Source organism: Melospiza melodia, unplaced genomic scaffold (genome assembly GCF_035770615.1).
Source record: "Melospiza melodia melodia isolate bMelMel2 unplaced genomic scaffold, bMelMel2.pri scaffold_61, whole genome shotgun sequence".
In the NCBI taxonomy this organism is placed as follows: Eukaryota; Metazoa; Chordata; class Aves; order Passeriformes; family Passerellidae; genus Melospiza; species Melospiza melodia.
The window spans coordinates 3,786,053-3,805,122 of record NW_026948800.1 but is presented as its reverse complement, the minus strand read 5'-3'; the positions used below and the strand labels follow the sequence as shown (position 1 = coordinate 3,805,122).

The window sequence follows — 19,070 nt, the reverse complement described above, 5'->3', positions numbered from 1 at the left end:
GTATTTAATCTCTTCGTTGGCAGCTATTCTCCCCCCCCTTTTCTCTGTCCCTCTGTCCTTTATCTCCTTTCTAATCCTTCTGTTGCATCTGCTGCAGGCGCTCAATAAAAGGTGCATTTGTTTTGGTTAATACTGAAAGTCCCCTGCTGTGTGTCTTTGCACCCTGAGATCAGTGAAACAAACCATTGTGACCCCCCTTGTACCAGGGGATGGTGACATGGCCTGATGGGGTTGCTGCCCACAGCGTGTGAACGTGATCTTCTTGGTGGCGACTGTGCTGGTTCATCTGCTCTTGCTTTCTGGTCTCCCTGTCCCAGAATTACCTTTGCCACCAGCTTTTCTTATATTGTGGTTCTCTGTAGTTACTTCAATAGTCAGCCCTTCTTAAGTTCACTCTTGGAATAGGGGATCATCACCTCCCCATCATATCGAGTGCATTTGAGTGCACTTGAATGCATTTTGCCTGCATTCCAAATATGGTCCCTGTTTTTGATTTACTAGGAGATCTCTGTTTGTATTTTCTACCTCTGTTGAGGCTGGGATTGAAGGTACTTGAGATGATATTTCGCGTTTAGATTCAGGTGGTTTTTGTTTCTTATCAGTGACACAGCCTCACCACCATGGGTTTTGCAGCCTTTCATCTAAGGCACAAAATGCCTCACTGTCTCTTGTTACAAGACCTGGATGGTACCAAGGAGACCATGGTGATACTGGGGATCCAAGGGGACTGTGGTGACACCATGGACACTCATGGAACCATGGGCATTGTGACACAGCAGGGCTGCATGGAACTCAGGAGTCAATTGGGACTCTACGAAACCTCATGGAACCAAGGGCCCATTGTGACACTGGAGAACTTCAGGGAACCAAGAGTCTCTTGTGACACAGGGGGTACTCATGAAACCATGGAGACCATTTTGGAACTTCAAGGCCTGATGGAACCAAAGGGTTGTTCTGGCACTTCTGAGCCTTGGAAGCAAAGGGACCACAGTGACACAGTGGGGCTCTGTGGAACCAAGGGTCCGTGGTGACATTGTAGGGTGTCACTGAACCAACTGTCCATGGTGACACTGCAGGGCCTGATGGAATCATGGACACCATTGTGACAGTGCAGGGCGTCATGGAAGCAAGGGGCCATTGTCACACTCTGGGGCCTCTTGGGATCCAAGGGCAGTTGTGAGACCATGGAAATTATGGCAACTGTGGCACCATGAAACCAAGGAGACCATTGTGACCCTACATGGAACTAAGGATTCATGGAACAGTGCAGGACACATGGAACCAAGGGGCCGTTGTGAAGCTGTAGAACCAAAAGAGCCCATTGTGACACTGTGGGCCCCCATGGATCCAAAGGTCCATTTTGACATTGCAGGGCCCCATGGAATCCTGGAGACCACTGTGAAACTTTGGGGCCTTGTTGAATGAAGTGGCCTGTCGACAGAAGGAGACCAGGACATCAATTAGCTCATCACAGGCCCAATTTTACTGATCAGTACAGCAGGTTAAATACAGTTCATAATGAGCTTCATACATATTGCAAAAGTTGAGCTCAGGATTGGTTAGTTACATATCAGCAACTACGCCTACTTCTGCATTCTTATGGTTATACTTTTGATACTTTCTACATATTCTCAGGAAGAATCTCTCTTCCCTATCCTCATGTTGCGGCAAGGGCATTCTGTCCTTGCCTGTCATTGGTCACCGACTGCTGACTTCTCCTTTCAGCCTGCTGACTGCTGACTTCCCTCTTTCAGCTTGACCAGCGGCATTATGTCAGTATGGCCTTTCTCAGCTAACCAACTATTAATAATATTCACCACAGTGGCCCTGCAGGGCCAGATGGAACCGATGAGACCCCATAGAACCAAGGGTCCGTTGTGACCCTGTGGTACCAAGGTGTCGTGGGTTGACCCAGGCCAAATGCCAGGCATCCATGTGGGCTGCTCACTCACTCCCCTCTGCAGCTGGATAAAGACAATTTAATAAATGGTTCGTGGGTTGAGATAAGGACTGGGTGAGATCACTCATCAAATACTGTCCTGGGAGAAACAGGCTTAGCTTAGAGATGTGAAATTCATTTATTACTAACAAAGTCAGAGCAGGAAAAGGGGAAATAAAATAAGCTCCTCACCTCCCTCCTTCCAGCTCTACCTCCTACCCCAGCAGTGCAGGGAGACAGGGAATGGGGGTTATGGTCAGTTCATCACCCATGGCTTCTGGCCCTGCTCAGGGAGAGGAGTGGTTCCCCTGCTGCACCGTGGGTCCCTCCCAAGGGAGACAGTTCTGCAGGAGCTTCTCCCATGTGAGTCCATTTCAGGGGCAGCAGCCCTCTGCAAACTGCTGCAGTGTGAGTCCATGCCAGGGACAACAGTCCTTCCCAAACTGCTGCAGCATGGGTCACTCTTCCAGGGGGTGCATTCCTCCAGGGACAGGCTGCTCCAGCCTGGGAGCAGGGCCCCTCTCTCCATGGCTCTCCTGCAGGGTGCCTGGGTCTCCAGGGCCTGGAGCACCTCCTGCCCCTCCTTCTGCACTGACCTGGATGCCTGCAGAGTTGTTCTTCTCACATGTTCTCCCTCTGCTCTCCTCTGAGTGGAGTTAAAACTGCGCCACAATCTCTATTTTGATTTCCTTTTCAATCTGTTATCACAGAGGCATTGCCACCATTTGTAACTGGCCCAGCCTTTGCCAGCAGCAGGTCCATCTTTGAAGCCAACAGGAATTGGCTGTGCCAGACACGGTGGAAGCTTCCATCAGCTTCTCACAGGAGACGTCCCTGTGCCCCCCTGTGAAATACAAAGCCCTGTTTCATGTCAGGTACATACTGGCAACGTGTGTATTTGTGATTTTAATATGTGTGGAAACCAAACATGGGACAGTTATAAAGACAAATTCTAATAATTACTGAGGAACGTAAAGCATGGAAGAAGGCCTTTGAACCTATCCTTTTTTCTTAATTAACCTTTATAAGTGTTAAGTTGATTTAGGAGCATTTGAATTAAAGCATTAAGGATGTTGCTTTTTGACAGGAACTTTCTGCTTGTAGCTAAGCCTGAAAGAGTTTTGCAATAATAACCTTTTGAAGTATAATTTTAGAATATTGCTTGTAGTAAGGATCTTTGAAAATATACCTTTAGAATAAATAAAAGGAAACACGCTTATCTCACACCTTAACAAAACAGTGAAAAGCAGCCTGAGAAAGGAAGATGAACCTCAACTCAACTCAAGGATTAATAGCCAAGGGAAACTGGACATCACTGCTATGAGATTTATAGTCTCTGCAATTAAAAGGTGGACCCACATCTGGATTCTGGACCACACCATCTGGGAGATTTCTTCCTTCTTTCAGAAACTGAACCACCAGGATCTTGAGATACTCCTTTCTGGGATACATCCTGAGAATAACTAAATCACAATAGGTATAGAATTGTGACATAAAAATTGGGAATAGAAACTGCTGAGAAAGCTGATGAGTACCCCTACAAATACCTGTATGCCTCAACTATCGGTGTGCAGTTGGAGGGAAAACTTCCCCCACTGTACCCAGCGCTGTATTGCTCGTACTTTACCATATTAATTAATGACTTGATTGCTGCTTGAATATTGGCCTAGTCAAGCTTCTTATTTATAATACCCCTGTGGGGGGAGCTGGGAGAGAAGAAGGGGACGCTGGCCTGTCCCTCAGGGGAGGCGCGGCTCATTTGCTGACAGCCGGGGCCTCCCAGCTGAAAACTTTCAAACTCAGTGTTTTTCTGGGACACAACATTTTTCACAGGCTGATTCATGTTTGGTCAGGGGCTTCTCGCTGGGATTTGGGGTGCCTGACTCCCCTCATGGGCGCCAGTGGCGTGGGGGATGTGGCTCCCAGAGGTGCTGCCTCTGTCCAGAAGCCCGGAGGGGATGGGGGTGATGTTGAGGAACAGAAAACAGGAACATTGGAATTTGAATTGTGGGGTGAGGGGTGGAGGGGGTGGAGAGCGAGCATCGCTCACTTTTTCTGGGGAAAGAAGACCCGCAGATCCGGGATGGAGATCCCAGGGAAAGCTTCTCCTTCCCAGCTGCCGGTGTGCACTGGTGGTTATAGGGGGAGAGGGAAAAAGCGTTCGGTCACTCCTGCTGCCAAGGCACTGGCAGCATGGTGGGGATGGGCTGTGAGAACAAAGACCCCACCCTGCAGGCCAGGTCTGGGCTGTTTGGCCTGCCCACCACCAGGTTTGTGGGCTTTGATTCCCCTACTCAGGCCTGGGGCTCTGTTCTGTGGGCCTGGTCTGGGGTCCTTGGTCTGCCCACTCGGACTGGGGCCAGGGACCCTGTCCCACCCAGTGGTGCAGGAAAAATAAAAAAAAAAGAATGGTGGCTAGAGCTACCAGCTCAAAGTACTGGAAAGCCACAAGTCAGGCTCAGCCCAAGTGATTCAATTAAGGACAGTGGCCAGAGCATTCCAGAAATTTTCTCAATATTGTTTGATAATTATCAATGGAATTTTTAAAATAGTTATTAGTGACTTTTCTTTAGCAGTTCTTTGTTTCAGGATTCTGCAAGTCTGTTTCAGGACCAAAAGGGATCATTCAGGGATGTCAAAGATCAACATCTCCAATGACTGGGATTGTACTGGGATGCTACGGGGATCATACTGGGAGCAGCTAGGCCCATGCTGGGGCAGACTGCGATCACACTGAGGAAGACTGGGATCATACTGGGATCACACTGGGGTGGAGTAGGAGCCTGCAGGGGGCAATTGAGACCATATTGGGGGACAGATGGGATATACTGGGAGTGACTGGGATCATTCTGAGGGTGACCAGGAGCAGCTCTGAGCAACTGGGATCATGCAAGGAGCAACTGGGAGGAACTGGGAGTGAGCGGGTACATGATGGGCATGATTGGAAGCCACTGAGCTTATACTGGGATGAACTGGGGTCATGCTGGAGGTGACTGGGATCATACTGGCAGTGAGTGCCACTACACTGAGGCTGACTGGGAGTGGTTGTGAGCAAATGGGATCATGCTGGAAGGGACTGGGAGTGACTGGGAATGTGCTGGAAGGAACTGGGCTACACTGGGACATACTGGGAGTGTCTGCAATGAAAGTGAGGGTGAAAGAGAGCAACTCGAGCCATGTGGGGCACAACTGGTTCATACTGGCAGGGACTGGGAACACACTGGGATCATCTCTGGATCATACTGGTAGGGACTGGACTAATACTGGGAGTGTCTGAGAGTGACTGGGAACACACCATGCACATCATCCCCCATACTGGGGGCGACTGGGAACAGCTGGGAGCAAATGGCATCATACTGGGACTGACTGGATTGATCTAGCTGGAGGCAACTGGGACCATACTGGGAGTGATTGGAAGTTATTGGGATTATACTGGGACCATACTGGGAGTGCTGGCATGTGACAAGGATCAAACTGGAGCTTACTGGGCTCCTATTGGTATTGAATGGAAGCAGCTGGGATCACACTTTGGGCCACTGGGAGCAACTGAGAGAAACTGGGATCATGCTGCAAGCAAACTGGAGGAACTGGCAATGACTGGATGCAGGCTGGAGGCACCTGGGATATGCTGGGCATGACTGAGAACATACTGGGATAACAAGCACCTTACTGGGATCACTGTGAGGGTCTGGGAAGAACCACGGACATGCTGAGGGAAACTGGGATGTACTGGGAGTGTTTGTAATCATACTGGGAATGACTGGGAACAAGAGGGACCATGCTGGGGAGAGCTGGGACCATGGTAGGGGCAACTGGGAGTGAGTGGGAGTGACTGGGTCTACACTGGGGGCAATAGGGCATGACTGGGATCATGCTGGCCGGGACTGGGATCACATGGGGAGTGACTGAGACTATAGAAGGGACAACAGGGTTCAACTGGGATCACACTGGGAGGAACAGGGAGCAACTGGAACAATGCTGGGGGCAACTTGGATCAAACTGGATCATACTTGGAGAAACTGGGACTACACTGAGGGTGACTGGGAGTGGCTGTGAGCAACTGGGATCAGGCTGGAAGCAACTGAGGACAATTGGGACTAACTGGGAACCTGCTGGGAGTAACTGGAATACGCTGGGAGTGATTGAAACCACAGTGGGGGTAAATGGGAGCAACTGAAACCCCACTGGATGGTCATGGGAGCAGCTGTGCCCATGCTGGGGTCATACTGGAACTGGTTGACATCATACTGGGATTGACAGGAATAGTACTGGGAGTATCTGAAAGTGACTGGGATCCTACTGGAACCAGACTGGGAGTGACTGGAAAGGTGCTGGCTGTGACTGGAACTATACTGGAAGTGACTGGGAGCAACAGGGCCCACACTGGGAGTGACAGGGAGTCACTCTGAGCATGACTGGAATCATATTGGGAGGATCTACGAGTGACTGGGATCATACGAGGGGTGGTTGTAACCATACTGGGAGTGACTGGGTGCAACTGGGATCATCCTGGGAGCCACTGGGGTTACAGGAGATGAGAATGGATCCTGACTGGGGGTTACTGGGAGCTACTGGGCCCATGCTGGCAGGAAAATGTGGACACATTGGGAGCAACTGGAATCAACTGGAGGATACTGCAACCATGTTAAGGGGACTAAGGACACAACTGGGGTAACTGGGACCACACTTTGGGCAACTGCCAGAAACTGGGATCATGCTAGAGGCAAGTGGGAGTAAGTGGGAAAGACTGGGATCATTTTCAGGAAACCAGAACCTCACTGGGGCAACTGGGATATGCTGGGAGTGTCTGTGACCATACTGAGGGCACTGGAACCACAATGCAAACAGCTGGGACCATGCTGGGGGCAACTGGGAGTGAGTGGGACCATGCTGAGAGGGACTGGGACTATTCGAGGGACAACTGGGATCATACTGGGAGGAACTGGGAACAACTGGGAATGACAGGATGCATGCTGGTGACAACTGGGATTTCCTGGCAGTGACTGGGATAAAACTGGGGGCAGCTGAACCACACTGAGGTAACTGGGAGTGCCTGGCAATGAGTACGAGTATGTTCAGGGCAACTGGGATATGCTGGGAATGCCTGAGACCATGCAGGTGGTGACTGGGACAACACTGGGAGCCACTGGGAATGTGCTGGGGGAACTGGGACCATGCAGGGGGCAACTGGGGGCAAGTGTGAGTGACTGGGGCCCTGCTGGGAGAGACTGACATCATACTTGGAGGTACTGGGACTATACTATGGGCAACTGGTAGAACTGGGAACACACTGGATGAAAGTGGGAGCAACTGGGACCAGGTTGGGGACAAATTGCATAACGGGGAATGACTGTGAGTGCCTGGGCTCATACTGGGAAGAGGAGGGATCCTGCCAGGAGTGAGGGGAAGTGACCAGGATCATCCTCGGACTGACAAGGAAACTGGAAGGACACGGGGGGGGGCAACTGGGCTCATGCTGGGAGCAGGGCTCCTGGACAGGATAGATGCAGGGGCCAAACCCAACAAGGTGAGGTTTAACAAGTCCAAGTGCTGAGTCCTGCACTTTGGCCACAACAACCCCTGCAGCAATACAGGCTGGGGACAGAGTGGCTGGACAGCAGCCAGGCAGAAAGGGACCTGCAGGGACTGATGGACAGCAGGCTGGACAGGAGCCAGCAGTGTGCCCAGGTGGCCAAGAAGGCCAATGGCTCCTGGCCTGGATCAGGAATGGTGTGGCCAGCAGGAGCAGGGCAGGGATTGTTCCCCTGTGCTCAGCACTGCTTGGGCAGCACCTCAAGTGCTGTTTGCAGTTCTGGTGCCCCCAATTTAGGAAGGACATGGAGGGGCTGGAGCGTGTCCAGAGAAGGGACACAATGCTGGGAGGGGTCTGGAGTACAGCTGAGGGAGCTGGGGTTGTCTTTCCTGGAGAAGAGGAGGTTCAGAAGACACAAGGCAGTGGCAGGGGAAAGATTGGATTGATGATCTCCGAGGTCTTTTCCAACATTGCTGATTCTGGGATCCTCTGGAAACACCCTTGGAGAAGTTGCAGCATGAGCCCAGGGACTCCTTTTCAGGAGCTCCAGCAGCCCAGGTGCCTCAGCTTTTCCTGGCAGCCCCAAAGCCCATCCTGTCAGTCCTGCAGAGCCTCTGCAGCTCCTCCTCATTGCCCAGAACAGGGAGCCCCAGAGCCAGACAGAGCAGCCCAGATGTGCCCCCCTGGCCTGGGGTGCCTCTGGCAAGGAAGCAGCACCAGGCACTGCAGGAGCCTGCAGACAATTCCTGCAGCACTTGTAGGATGATCCTGCTCCCCAAGGGACGTTCCCATGGTGCCAAGTCAGGAACTGCAATGGGGAGTGGGGCCAGAGAGGAAAGGGCAAACAGGGATGGGCTCCTTGGAGGGGAAGGAACAGGGATGGGCAATAGGAAGAAATCTGGATCAGGAAAGAGGAAGGAAAGCAAAGGTGAAGGCAGGGAAATGCTCGGGGCAGTTTGGGAGTGGCTGCCAGGCAGCCCTGGCTCTGACCAACAATATCTGCAGTGGGACAGGAAAGTCCCAGCTGATGGGAACAAACTTTCTGGCTGACTGCAGAGGCCAGGACAAAGCTGAGTGGTTTCCCTGCTGTCCCCCAGCCCTTGCTGGCCCCAGGGGCTGATGGCATTTGTGCTCCCTCAGGTTCATGTCCCCACACCAACAGCATGGGGGTGCTCCCCCTGCTGTGTGCAATGCAAACAGGGGCTGCTGAGCCAGTGCTGCCGTGTCTGTGCCTGCAAGGATGGGGCACCTGTGTGAGCTGGGGGAGAGGCCAGGGCTGCAGAGGGGGATGTTGTTGGCAGCTCCATCAGGACGCTCTGGGACGCTGCCCTGGGCTGTGCAGCACACTGGGGATGGATCAGCCCCTGCTCTGCTACTCCTTCCCCTCTGCCCCAGGGACCTTGTAGAGCCCCAGCCATGCTGTTTGCCCCCAGCCTGCCCATGGCCAGCCTGGGGCTGCTCACGGGGCTTTTCTGTGCTGACCATTGGCCTGGGTGTGTTCTTGAGAGAGCCTGGGCAAGGAGTCTGGAGCCCCCAGGGCCTGGCCTGAGGCGTCAGCGCTGCCCCAGCAGTGCCCATGGCCTGTCCCTGCTGCAGCCCCAGCACTGCCACCCCCAGGGCTGTGCCCGGCCCTGAGAGCACTCAGGCCCTGCAGCAACACCAGGGCCACCAGGGCAGCGGGGCAGGGCCACGGCAGCAGCACTGGCAACAGCAAGAGCTGCTGCTGCTGGGCACAGCTGCTGTGCCAGCACTGATCTGCCCCCAGCTCTGCACACAGACATTGCTGCTGCAGCTCCAGCGAAGGCAACAAGAGGGGGAACTCTGGTTAAAACTTTGCTTGGAGATCCTTTACTTCCTTTAGAGCCACTGAGAGCACAGCTCCTCATTGACACAGTCTGGGGCCACAGCAAAGGTGGAGAGAAATGAAATGAGAAATGGCAAAACCAGTAGCACTTCATTTGGACAATACTAAAAAAAATAAAAAGAATGAGAATAATAAACCAACCACCATACGCAAGAAGAACAATGAAAGATTACATTGATTTCAAGTGATTTGCAGAAATTGGCAAGCAGTTTAATGTTTCTGATATAGTCCAGTCACCAATCTCCACACTGCAGCCTTGAGCTCCTGGTTTCTCAGGCTGTAGATGAGGGGATTCAGGGCTGGAGGCACCACCGAATACAGAACTGACAGGGCCAGATCAAGGGATGGGGAGGAGATGGAGGGGGGCTTCAGGTAGGCAAAAACGCCAGTGCTAAGAAACAGGGAGACAACAGCCAGGTGAGGGAGGCAGGTGGAAAAGGCTTTGTACCGTCCCTGCTCAGAGGGGATCCTCAGCACAGCCCTGAAGATCTGCACATAGGAGAAAACAATGAACACAAAGCAGCTTGAGGCTACACAGGCACTTAGAGCAAGAAGCCCAAGTTCCCTGAGGTAGGATTTGGAGGAGGAGAGCTTGAGGATCTGTGGGATTTCACAGAAGAACTGGCCCAGGGCATTGCCATGGCACAGGGGCAGGGAAAATGTATTGGCTGTGTGCAGCAGTGAGTAGAGAAAGGCACTGGCCCAGGCAGCTGCTGCCATGTGGGCACAAGCTCTGCTGCCCAGGAGGGTCCCGTAGTGCAGGGGTTTGCAGATGGACACGTAGCGGTCATAGCACATGATGGTCAGGAGGGAAAGCTCTGCTGAGATAAAGAACATAAAGAAGAAGAGCTGAGCAGCACATCCTGAGTAGGAGATGTTCCTGGTGTCCCAGAGGGAATTGTGCATGGCTTTGGGGACAGTGGTGCAGATGGAGCCCAGGTCGCTGAGGGCCAGGTTGAGCAGGAAGAAGAACATGGGCGTGTGCAGGTGGTGGCCGCAGGCTACGGCGCTGATGATGAGGCCGTTGCCCAGGAGGGCAGCCAGGGAGATGCCCAGCAAGAGGCAGAAGTGCAGGAGCTGCAGCTGCCGCGTGTCTGCCAATGCCAGCAGGAGGAAGTGCCTGATGGAGCTGCTGTTGGACATTTGATTTCTCTGGCTATTGGGAGCTGTTCATGGAGAAAAGTTAGTGACCGGTTGGGAGAAACTTCTTCCAGCCAAATCAAAGCCTTTTTCCACAGACCCTTCTCCTGTAACACTCTGACACCCTTTTCAATTTCCAGAAGATTTTTCTTCAGCTCCAAGTTTGGAGCCCTGGCTGGTGCTGCCTGAGTGGGACTTCAGGTTTAGGGTAGGTACACACAGAGGTTTTTATAGTTCAGCCTTGCTGTGCAGACATAGGAGGGGCACAGGGACCTGTCCTTTTGTTCTTCTTTGAATCTCTGTTAACACAGACAGCCCTGTCAGCATCTGCCCTCTCACTGCCAGTGAACAGGAATGGTAAAGTCTCTTAAAATGTACTAGTGTTATTTACAGCTTTTCTTCATCTCCCCTGCTGATTATTTTTGGATGTCAGAAACTCTTTGCATTTCTGCTGCCCTCAGGGAGAACAGTGAGTTCTCTGAGGCAAGGTGGTGAGTGGAGAAGAAGGGGAGGATGTCTGTCACCCTGTCCTGTTTCAGGATTCTCTAAGCTTTCACCTTTCCCAGACAGAGGATGATCACCCTCCCATGTTTCCCTTAAAAACCATCCTGACATTGCTGACAGCAGATGGATCCCCACAGTCCACCAAATGTCCATCCCCTTCTCAAGGTCTCAGCCCCACATTTGTACCCAGGACAGGGCTCATTTCACCAACCCAAAAGTATTTTCTCATCATAGACCTTCTGTGTCTCACTGTGGGGCTTTTAGATAACACAGAGATGCTACAGACAGGTTTGTATCCTGGAGGGAAGCTCAAAGCTTGGACTGAAATCTCAGGGAGATTCCAGGTGTCCCTATGATGGCATTGGATGAAGGGAGATGCAGCTCCTTCCCTGGCTGCACTGACAGCATTGCCCAGAGCTGGGCACTGGGGACAGCGTCACCCTGAGCCAGCTGTGCCCCCTCCAGAGCCCCCAGTGCCGGGCAGCTGCTCCCAGCCCTGTGCTCTGCAGAGGGAACTGGGCCCGGGGCTGCAGAGCTGCCCCACAGCTCTGCTGCAGCTCTGCCTGCACAGGAGGGGCTGCATGCCTTGGAGCCCCGGCCCTGAGGGCAGAGGCTTGGCTGGGGCACAGGAGGGAGGGGGCTTGTTCAGAGGGAGGGGCTGCACTGCAGGGGATCCTGTGGACATCTCTAAACTCTCCCTGCCACAGCATTGCTGGGTTTTGTTTTCTCTCATTGCCCGATCTTCTCTCTGCTTCCTGCAGATTTCCCTCCAGCAGGTGTTTCCCAGTGCCTGATCTCTCCCTGCCAGCACTCACAGACCCCAAATCTCTGTGCACTCTCCTTGGCCCTACAGAACCCTGCTTGTTTTCAGGGCACTGCCTGGGGCCAGGTTCTGTTTGCAGATGGGACAAAGGACAGCTCAGACTGAGCCTGATGGGTTCAGCAAATGGGATGCTGGTGCTGTTCATGGGCAGAGTGGCTGAAAGTACATTAGGGATCTCCTGTGAATCTACAGAACACAAAAATAACAGTTCCAATGTCTCAGGAACTTTTAAAATTTTTTAATTAATAATTCATAATCAATCTTGAATATTAATCCCCCCACTCCCTGCCATTCTCCAATATTAGGAATCTGAAGTCTTTGGAAATGTCCTAATTTTTAATGAAATCCTTGTATTGGAAATATTTTATGACTGACCAGCATTCCTCAGCATGTCAAAGCTTCATGAGCATTTCACCTCCCCTGCACCAGAAATATTCAGAGTTTTACTCACAGAGTCTGTAGGCTTTGGGATGTTCCAGCTTTGGGAGATCACTCCAGGAGCTGCAGCTTCATTGTCCTGCAGCCAGAGGTTCCTGCGGCAAATGCTGGCAGTGATTCTGCCCCAGGCACTTCTCAGCACTTCCCAGCCCTGACGGATTGAAGCTCTCTGTGCCTCTGTGCTGTGCCCAGGGTGGCTACCGGCAGTGCCCCAGCCCTGCTGGGCTGGGAGAGGAGCTGCTCCTCAGGAGAAATGTCTTTTTGAAGGTCTTCTTGGTTTGCCAGGAGCTGCTTCTGTGCCAGGAGCCCAGCCCAACTCAGCAGCACAGAGCACAAGGACTTTAATGACCCTCTTGGGGCTTTGGTGTTGTTTACATCAAACTCAGTCCCTGAGAGAGTGTTCAAAAAACTTCTCAAGAACTCAAACTTAAATTGAAAGTCTGAAGTTTCTTGAAGTTGTTATGGTTCCCACTGAGGGACATGACTGAGAAAGTGTCCCTGGTTAGTTCCAGTTAGAGCAGAACACTGGAGGCAGTGATGACAGCTGGGGACAAAGAAGGCAAAGGTGTCTCTGGTGCTGAGCAAAGCTGGATGTGTTTGAGGAATGCCAAGGGCAAAGGCCTGAGTCCCAGTCCCTGGCCAGGCAGATCCTGTCCCTCCCTCCTTGCTCAGGGCTCTTGCCGGGATGGGCACTGGCATGTGGGCATGTGCAATGGCAAGGGCAGGAGCATGGGGCGGCCCCTGCCAGGCTGCTGAGCAGGGACAAGGAGGCAATGAGGCCCCAGCCCTGCAAGGGTCACTTGTCCCCTCGTGGCCTCAGGCCCAGGCCCAGCAGCCATGGCCAAAGTGCTGCCCAAGTTGGCTCTGGCAGGGCTGTCTTGCAGCTGCTGCCCATCCCTGTGCCCTGTGCAGCCCAGGCTGTCCCACGGTGTCCCTGCCCTGCGCCTCTGTCCCTGCAGGCTGTCGGCATTCCCCGGCTGCCCCACCTGGCTGGGTCCTTCCTTAGCTGACAGCTCTGCCTCCTGCCTGCCCCTGCCTGCCCACACAAAGCCTAGGGATGACCCAGACTCCTTCTGGGGGCCATGTTGCACCACAGTCCTGCTCTGAGAGGGAAATTCCTTTCTCTTTGGGTCCTGTCTGGCCCTCCCTATCTCTCCTTTGCATTAATTCTTTCTTTCTCTGTCTGTTCTCTACTATGTAAAAAAGATCCACCACCTCTGAAACCACCATTCAGTCCCTTCCAGGGCTCACCTCTGCTGTCCTCAGTCCCCACCCAACTGAGCACAGAGCTCCTCTGTCCCTGTAAAGTGCTCATGTGCTTGAAGCCTCCAAACCCCACCTTGGGAGATATCTGGGCCCTGTCCAAGGTATTGGCAAATGAAAACATTCTGCTCATAGTCTAAGAAAATCACCTCAGGACAACACCAGTCAGACCTGTGTGTCCTGGCTACTTTTGCCTTGGAGCAATCCTTGGATAAATAGAATTTTTCAGGCCGAATTTCAGTTTTGCCCATGGGCACTTTGATGTGAACAACGATTCTCTTCCATTGGAAAGAAAGCTGAGGCCCAGTGTTTCAGGGGCAGATGAGCAGCAGCCACCAAGGGCCAAGGTGAGCCAGACCTTGCTGGAATTGCAGCTTGTGCCTGAGAGAAATCCTTGGATACACATAATTTGGGAGGTAGAATACCAGTTTTGGCCACTGGTCCCTTGATGAAAAGGCCATTTCTCTTCCATCTGAAGGAAAGCAGAGAGCCCCAGGGTTTGATGGTAGATGAGAAGCAGCCGCTGGGAGGCCAAGCCAGCCAAACTCATCTCTCCTGGCAGCTTTTGATTGGGACCTATCCTTGGATATATGAAATTTAGGGGCCAAATCTCAAATTTGGCCCTGGCCCCTGGACAAGGAGACTGTTCTATTTCCATCACAAGGAAGGCAGAGAGCCCCAGTGTTTCCGGAGTAGATGACAGGTGGCCATCCGAGCCCACAGTGCCAGAGAGAGCTGGCAGGTTTTGTCTGGGAGAAACCCTTCATATCGTGAATATTTTAGGAGGAGTAGCAATTTTGGCCGTTGAGGAATAAGAAGATTCTTTTCCATAGGAAGGAAAGCACAGAACCCCAGTGCTTCAGGGGCTGATGAACTGCAGGCACCAGAGACCAAGGCCAGCCAGACCTTTCTGTAATGGCAGCTTTTGTGTAGGAGCAATCATTTGATATAGGACTTTTGAAGGTGGAATCCCAATTTCGACCACGGGCACCTGGAGAAGAAGGATGGTTCTTTTCCCTTAGGATGGAAAGGGCAGAGCCCCAGTGTTTCAGGGCAGAATTCAGGCAACAACCAGAAGCCAAGGCCAGCACGACCTGTCTGTACTGGGAGATCTTGTCTGGAAGAAAAAACCCTTGAATGTAGGAATTTTGGAGGACAAGTACCAGTTTTGGCCATGGGTGCCTGTGCAGGAGGGACAGTTCTTTTCCATAGGAAGGAAAGCACACAGCCTCACTGTTTGAAGGCAGGTGAGAGCCAGCCCTCAGGAAGACAAGGTCAGCCAGACGTGTTGGTAATGGAAGCTTTTATGTGGGAGAAATCCCTGGATATTGGGAAATTTGGAGGGGGAATCCCATTTTGGCCATAGATGCTTGAATGAGAAAGGCAGCTCTTTTCCAATTGAAGGAAAGCCCAGACCCCAGGGTTTCAGGGGTACATAAGAAGAGACCCTCAACATGCCAAGGGCAGTTGGACCAGTCAGGCCAAGCCAAGCAGGCCTGTTCCCTGTTCCCTGGGATCCATGGGGCCCTGCAGGGTCACAGTGGTGGTGTCATATTGGATCCTTGGTTTCATCAGGCCCAGATGTCTCACACTGGCCTCTTGTTTCCATGGGGCTTCAGTGTCACATGGTCCCTTGCTTCCATGAGGCCTGGTGGTGTCACAGGGGTCTCCTTGGTGCTGCAGTGTCACAATGGACGTTTGGTTCCATGGGGACTCACAGTGTCAGAAGGGTCTCCTTGGCTCCATGAGGCCCTGCAGAGCCCCTTGATCCAACAAGGCCTCTAAGTGTCATCATGGCCTCCAGGATTCCACAAGGCCCCGCAATGTCACAATGGACCTTTGGTTCCATGGGGTCCTGTACTGTTCTTGGATCCTTAGTTCCATGGGGCCCTGCAGTGTCACAATGGTCTCCATGATCCCATAAGGCCTTGCAGTGTCACAACAGGCCATTGGTTTCATGGAGCCTCACAGTGTCACAGTGTTCCCTTGGCTCCACAAGGCTCTGAAGTGCCACAAAGGCCCTTTGTTTTCTCAAGGCCACCAATTTTAATAATGGCCTCCAGGTTCTATGAGGCCCTGCTGTGTCACAATGTCTCATGGTTCCATGAGGCCACACAGTTTAACAAGGGACCCTTGGCATACATCAGGCCCAAGGACCCTTGGTGTACATCCTGTGTCACAATGGACTTCTGGTTCCATGAGCTCTCACGCTGCCAGGCAGTCTCCTCGGTTCTGCAGTGTGTGCTGGTTTGACCAGGAAGAAGTGGGAATTCTGGGATGTTGTGGTCAAACCAATGGGTGCTCAGATTTTGATACTGGCACCTGATGTGACCAGTGGGGTTTGGACACACCCCTGAGATCACGCAGGGGTTAAAAACCAGAGCTTCGGCCCTGGGAGTTCTCTCTTGGGACTTTGAGGCAAAGAGGTCGGATCTCCCTCCCCCGTCCCGCTGCTGCTGCTGGGCGGGAGAGGGGCAGCCATGCGGTAGGCTTGGGCCTGGACAGAGGTGCGGGGTGAGGAGGCCGTTGAGGATGGAAGGGTGGAGGAGCCCCAAGAGACATCGAGCCACCCCATCCCCCTCCCCCAAGAGAGAGAGAGGGAGAGCCGGCGACAGAATGTGATAGCAGCTGGCCGAGGAGGAGAAGGGGGGAGTGCGGCAAGAAAGTGCCCGGCCAGAGCAGGGGCCAGAGCAGCGTGGGAGTGCCGGAGCTCTAGGACAGGCAGAGACTGAAATTTTTAACCCTTTTCTTACATGATTGGGACCTTGCAAAAATGCTGATCCTCCTCGGAGCTGAATAAGAAGAGAGATAAGAGATGAGATAACGAGGACTAGGCCCGAGGAAAGTGGAGAAGATTGGCTGAGTGGGGGAAGAGATGGAGTGGCCTTTTGGCTGGACTTTCCTTATGTGGCCATAGACTGAACCATTTTTTATTCCTGTGACACAGAGACTGCATTTAGGGGGAGGCAGTGCCTCAGAACCAGGAGGGTTCATTGTGGGCACGCCTCGGCCCCAGGGAGTGAAAAAATGGGGGGGACAGATGTCCCGAAGGAGAGACTGTGCATCTTTTGGAGTGAGACAAGGCATCCTTAAAAGACAACCCTAAAAGAAGCTCTGGTCCATGCACAGTGGTGAGAGCACTGGGCATGGAAGGAAAAATGTCATAATGGCAAAGGACTTTCCGGGCAGTGCTGAGTGACATGGAAGCACACGAGGTTTCAGCATGTTTCCAGGGGAAGTCTATGGTGCAAGAAGGACTCCTCTCCTCTTCATGGACTGAAGTTTTAGTATTCTAAAGGATGCTGGACTGAGATTTGATGATTTGGGGGAATATATTACATCGAGAAATTTGGTGGGGAGGAGGAGGAAAGTGCTTTTTGTAAGGTTTTCAATTTTCCCCTTATAGTTTTTCCCTTCTTTTCTTGTAGTTTAGTTAATAAAGTTTTCTTTATTTCCAAGCTGGAGCCTGCTTTGCTTATTCCTGGTCACATCTCAGAGCAGACACCAGGGAGAGGGTATTCTCATGGGGGCACTGGCTCTGTGCCAGGCTTAAACCATGACACAGTGTCACCAAGGTCCCTTTGTTCCATGAGGTTTCGCGGTAGAACATGGTCACCTTGGTTCCGTGAGGTTCTGTAGTGTCAAAATGGAGCCATGGTTCCATCAGGCCTTGCTGTGTCACAATGGCCCCTTGGTTCCAAGAGGTTTCTCAGGGTCACAATGGTCTCCTTGAATCTGCAGTATCACAATGGAGCATTGGTTCAATGTGGCCCCAATGTGCCAAAATGGATTTTGGTTCCATGGGGTTCTGTTGTGTCACCATGGACCCTTTGTTCCATGAGTTTGCACAGTGTCACAGCTGAGTCCTTGGTTCTGTGAGGAACCACTGTCACCAAATCTCTGAAATATCAGAATAAGGCTCCTGAACATTAATTTGCTATTTCAGAGGGTATCATTTATTCAGGAGAGAGATCCAACATGGAATATCGCCCAACCTTACATGAACGTGTAATTCTACCAGTGTGTTGCACATATGCAGTTGCAAAATGTGAATTACAATTTACCCATTTCCGTAAAACCCACCCCAAGTTCCCAGATTCACTTTTTGTTTTCTCTATCCCTGCACCCTTGAGCCAGATGTTTTCTTCTTCTCTTCCAACCATCCTTGCAGGGACAGCAGCCCCTGCATGTCTTGTTCCTGTGCTGAAAGATCACGGGCAGGGTAAACATGGAAAAAACACTTTTGGTATCAGGCCAAGGCTCTGTGTGGGCAGGCAGAGGCAGGCAGGAGGCAGAGCTGTCAGCACAGGAAGGGGCCAGCCAGGTGGGGCAGTCGGGGAATGCCGACAGCCTGCAGGGACAGAGGCGCAGGGCAGGGACACCGTGGGACAGCCTGGGCTGCACAGGGCACAGGGATGGGCAGCAGCTGCAAGACAGCCCTGCCAGAGCCAACTTGGGCAGCACTTTGGCCGTGGCTGCTGGGCCTGGGCCTGAGGCCACGAGGGGACAAGTGACCCTTGCAGGCCTGGGGCCTCATGGCCTCCTTGTCCCTGCTCAGCAGCCTGGCAGGGGCCGCCCCATGCTCCTGCCCTTGCCATTGCACATCCCCACATGCCAGTGCCCATCCCGGGAAGAGCCCTGAGCAAGGAGGGAGGGACAGGATCTGCCTGGCCAGGGACTGGGGCTCAGGCCTTTGCCCTTGGCATTCCTCAAACACATCCAGGTTTTCTCAGCACCAGAGACACCTTTGCCTTGTTTGTCCCCAGCTGTCATCACTGCCTCCAGTGTTCTGCTGACCCTGGAACCTGGGGACACTTTCCCAGTGGCGTCCCCTCTGTGTGACCTATTAAAACTTCAAGAATATTTGGAGTTTAAATTTAACTCTGGGCTATTGAGAAGTTATTTCAAGACACTCTCAAGGACTGAGTCTGATGTAAACAACAGGAAAGCCCTGAGAGGGTCATTAAAGTTTTCCTAGTCCAGTTATGCAGAAAGATTTCAAAGAGCAGTAATAAAATACACATTCCTATTTTAAAGGGTGTCTTTTATTAAATTTCTCTTTAGAGCAGAGGTGATTGCAGCATTCTGTGCTTGATATTGACCCAGGGTCTCTCCTCAGCAGCTCTGGCCTGCTCACAGAAGCTGTGCCTGGAGCTCTGACCCAGTGTGGACAATCTTGCTCCACACTGCCCAGCCCCATCCTGTCTGTCCTCACTGTCCTGGGCCCTGCTGTGCTTGCAGAGCTGGCTGCACCCAGCCTGAGAGGGGTTTTCCCTTTTTGTACTTTTTGCAGCAATCTCACACTGCTGAGTTTCCCCACTGCAAACAGACACACTGCTCAAGTGTGTGCCAGCCCCAGGTGCCACCAAAGGCACTGCAGAGCTGCCCTGGGCCAGCTGTGAGGGTGGATCATCAGCCCAAGCTGCACTGGGCACTGCAAGGGGCTGTGGCCATGGGCACTGCACTGACCCCACTGCTGGGTTTGGTTGCTGCGGCCACTGTGAGAAATGAAACTGTCCTTGGAAACACTGGGGAGGAACTGGGACATACTGGGGAACACTGGGAA

At 52.5% G+C, this 19,070-nt stretch overlaps 1 protein-coding gene across 1 annotated transcript; it reads right to left on the bottom strand.

Annotated features, from left to right (window-relative positions):
* Positions 1-10,101: 10,101 nt before the first annotated feature.
* On the bottom strand, positions 10,102-10,416 carry LOC134413933 (olfactory receptor 14I1-like; the record flags this gene model as incomplete). Its single annotated transcript, XM_063147952.1, has 1 exon — positions 10,102-10,416. A coding segment is annotated over one exon (315 nt), but the record flags the coding sequence as incomplete, so codon positions are not given.
* Positions 10,417-19,070: the final 8,654 nt, after the last annotated feature.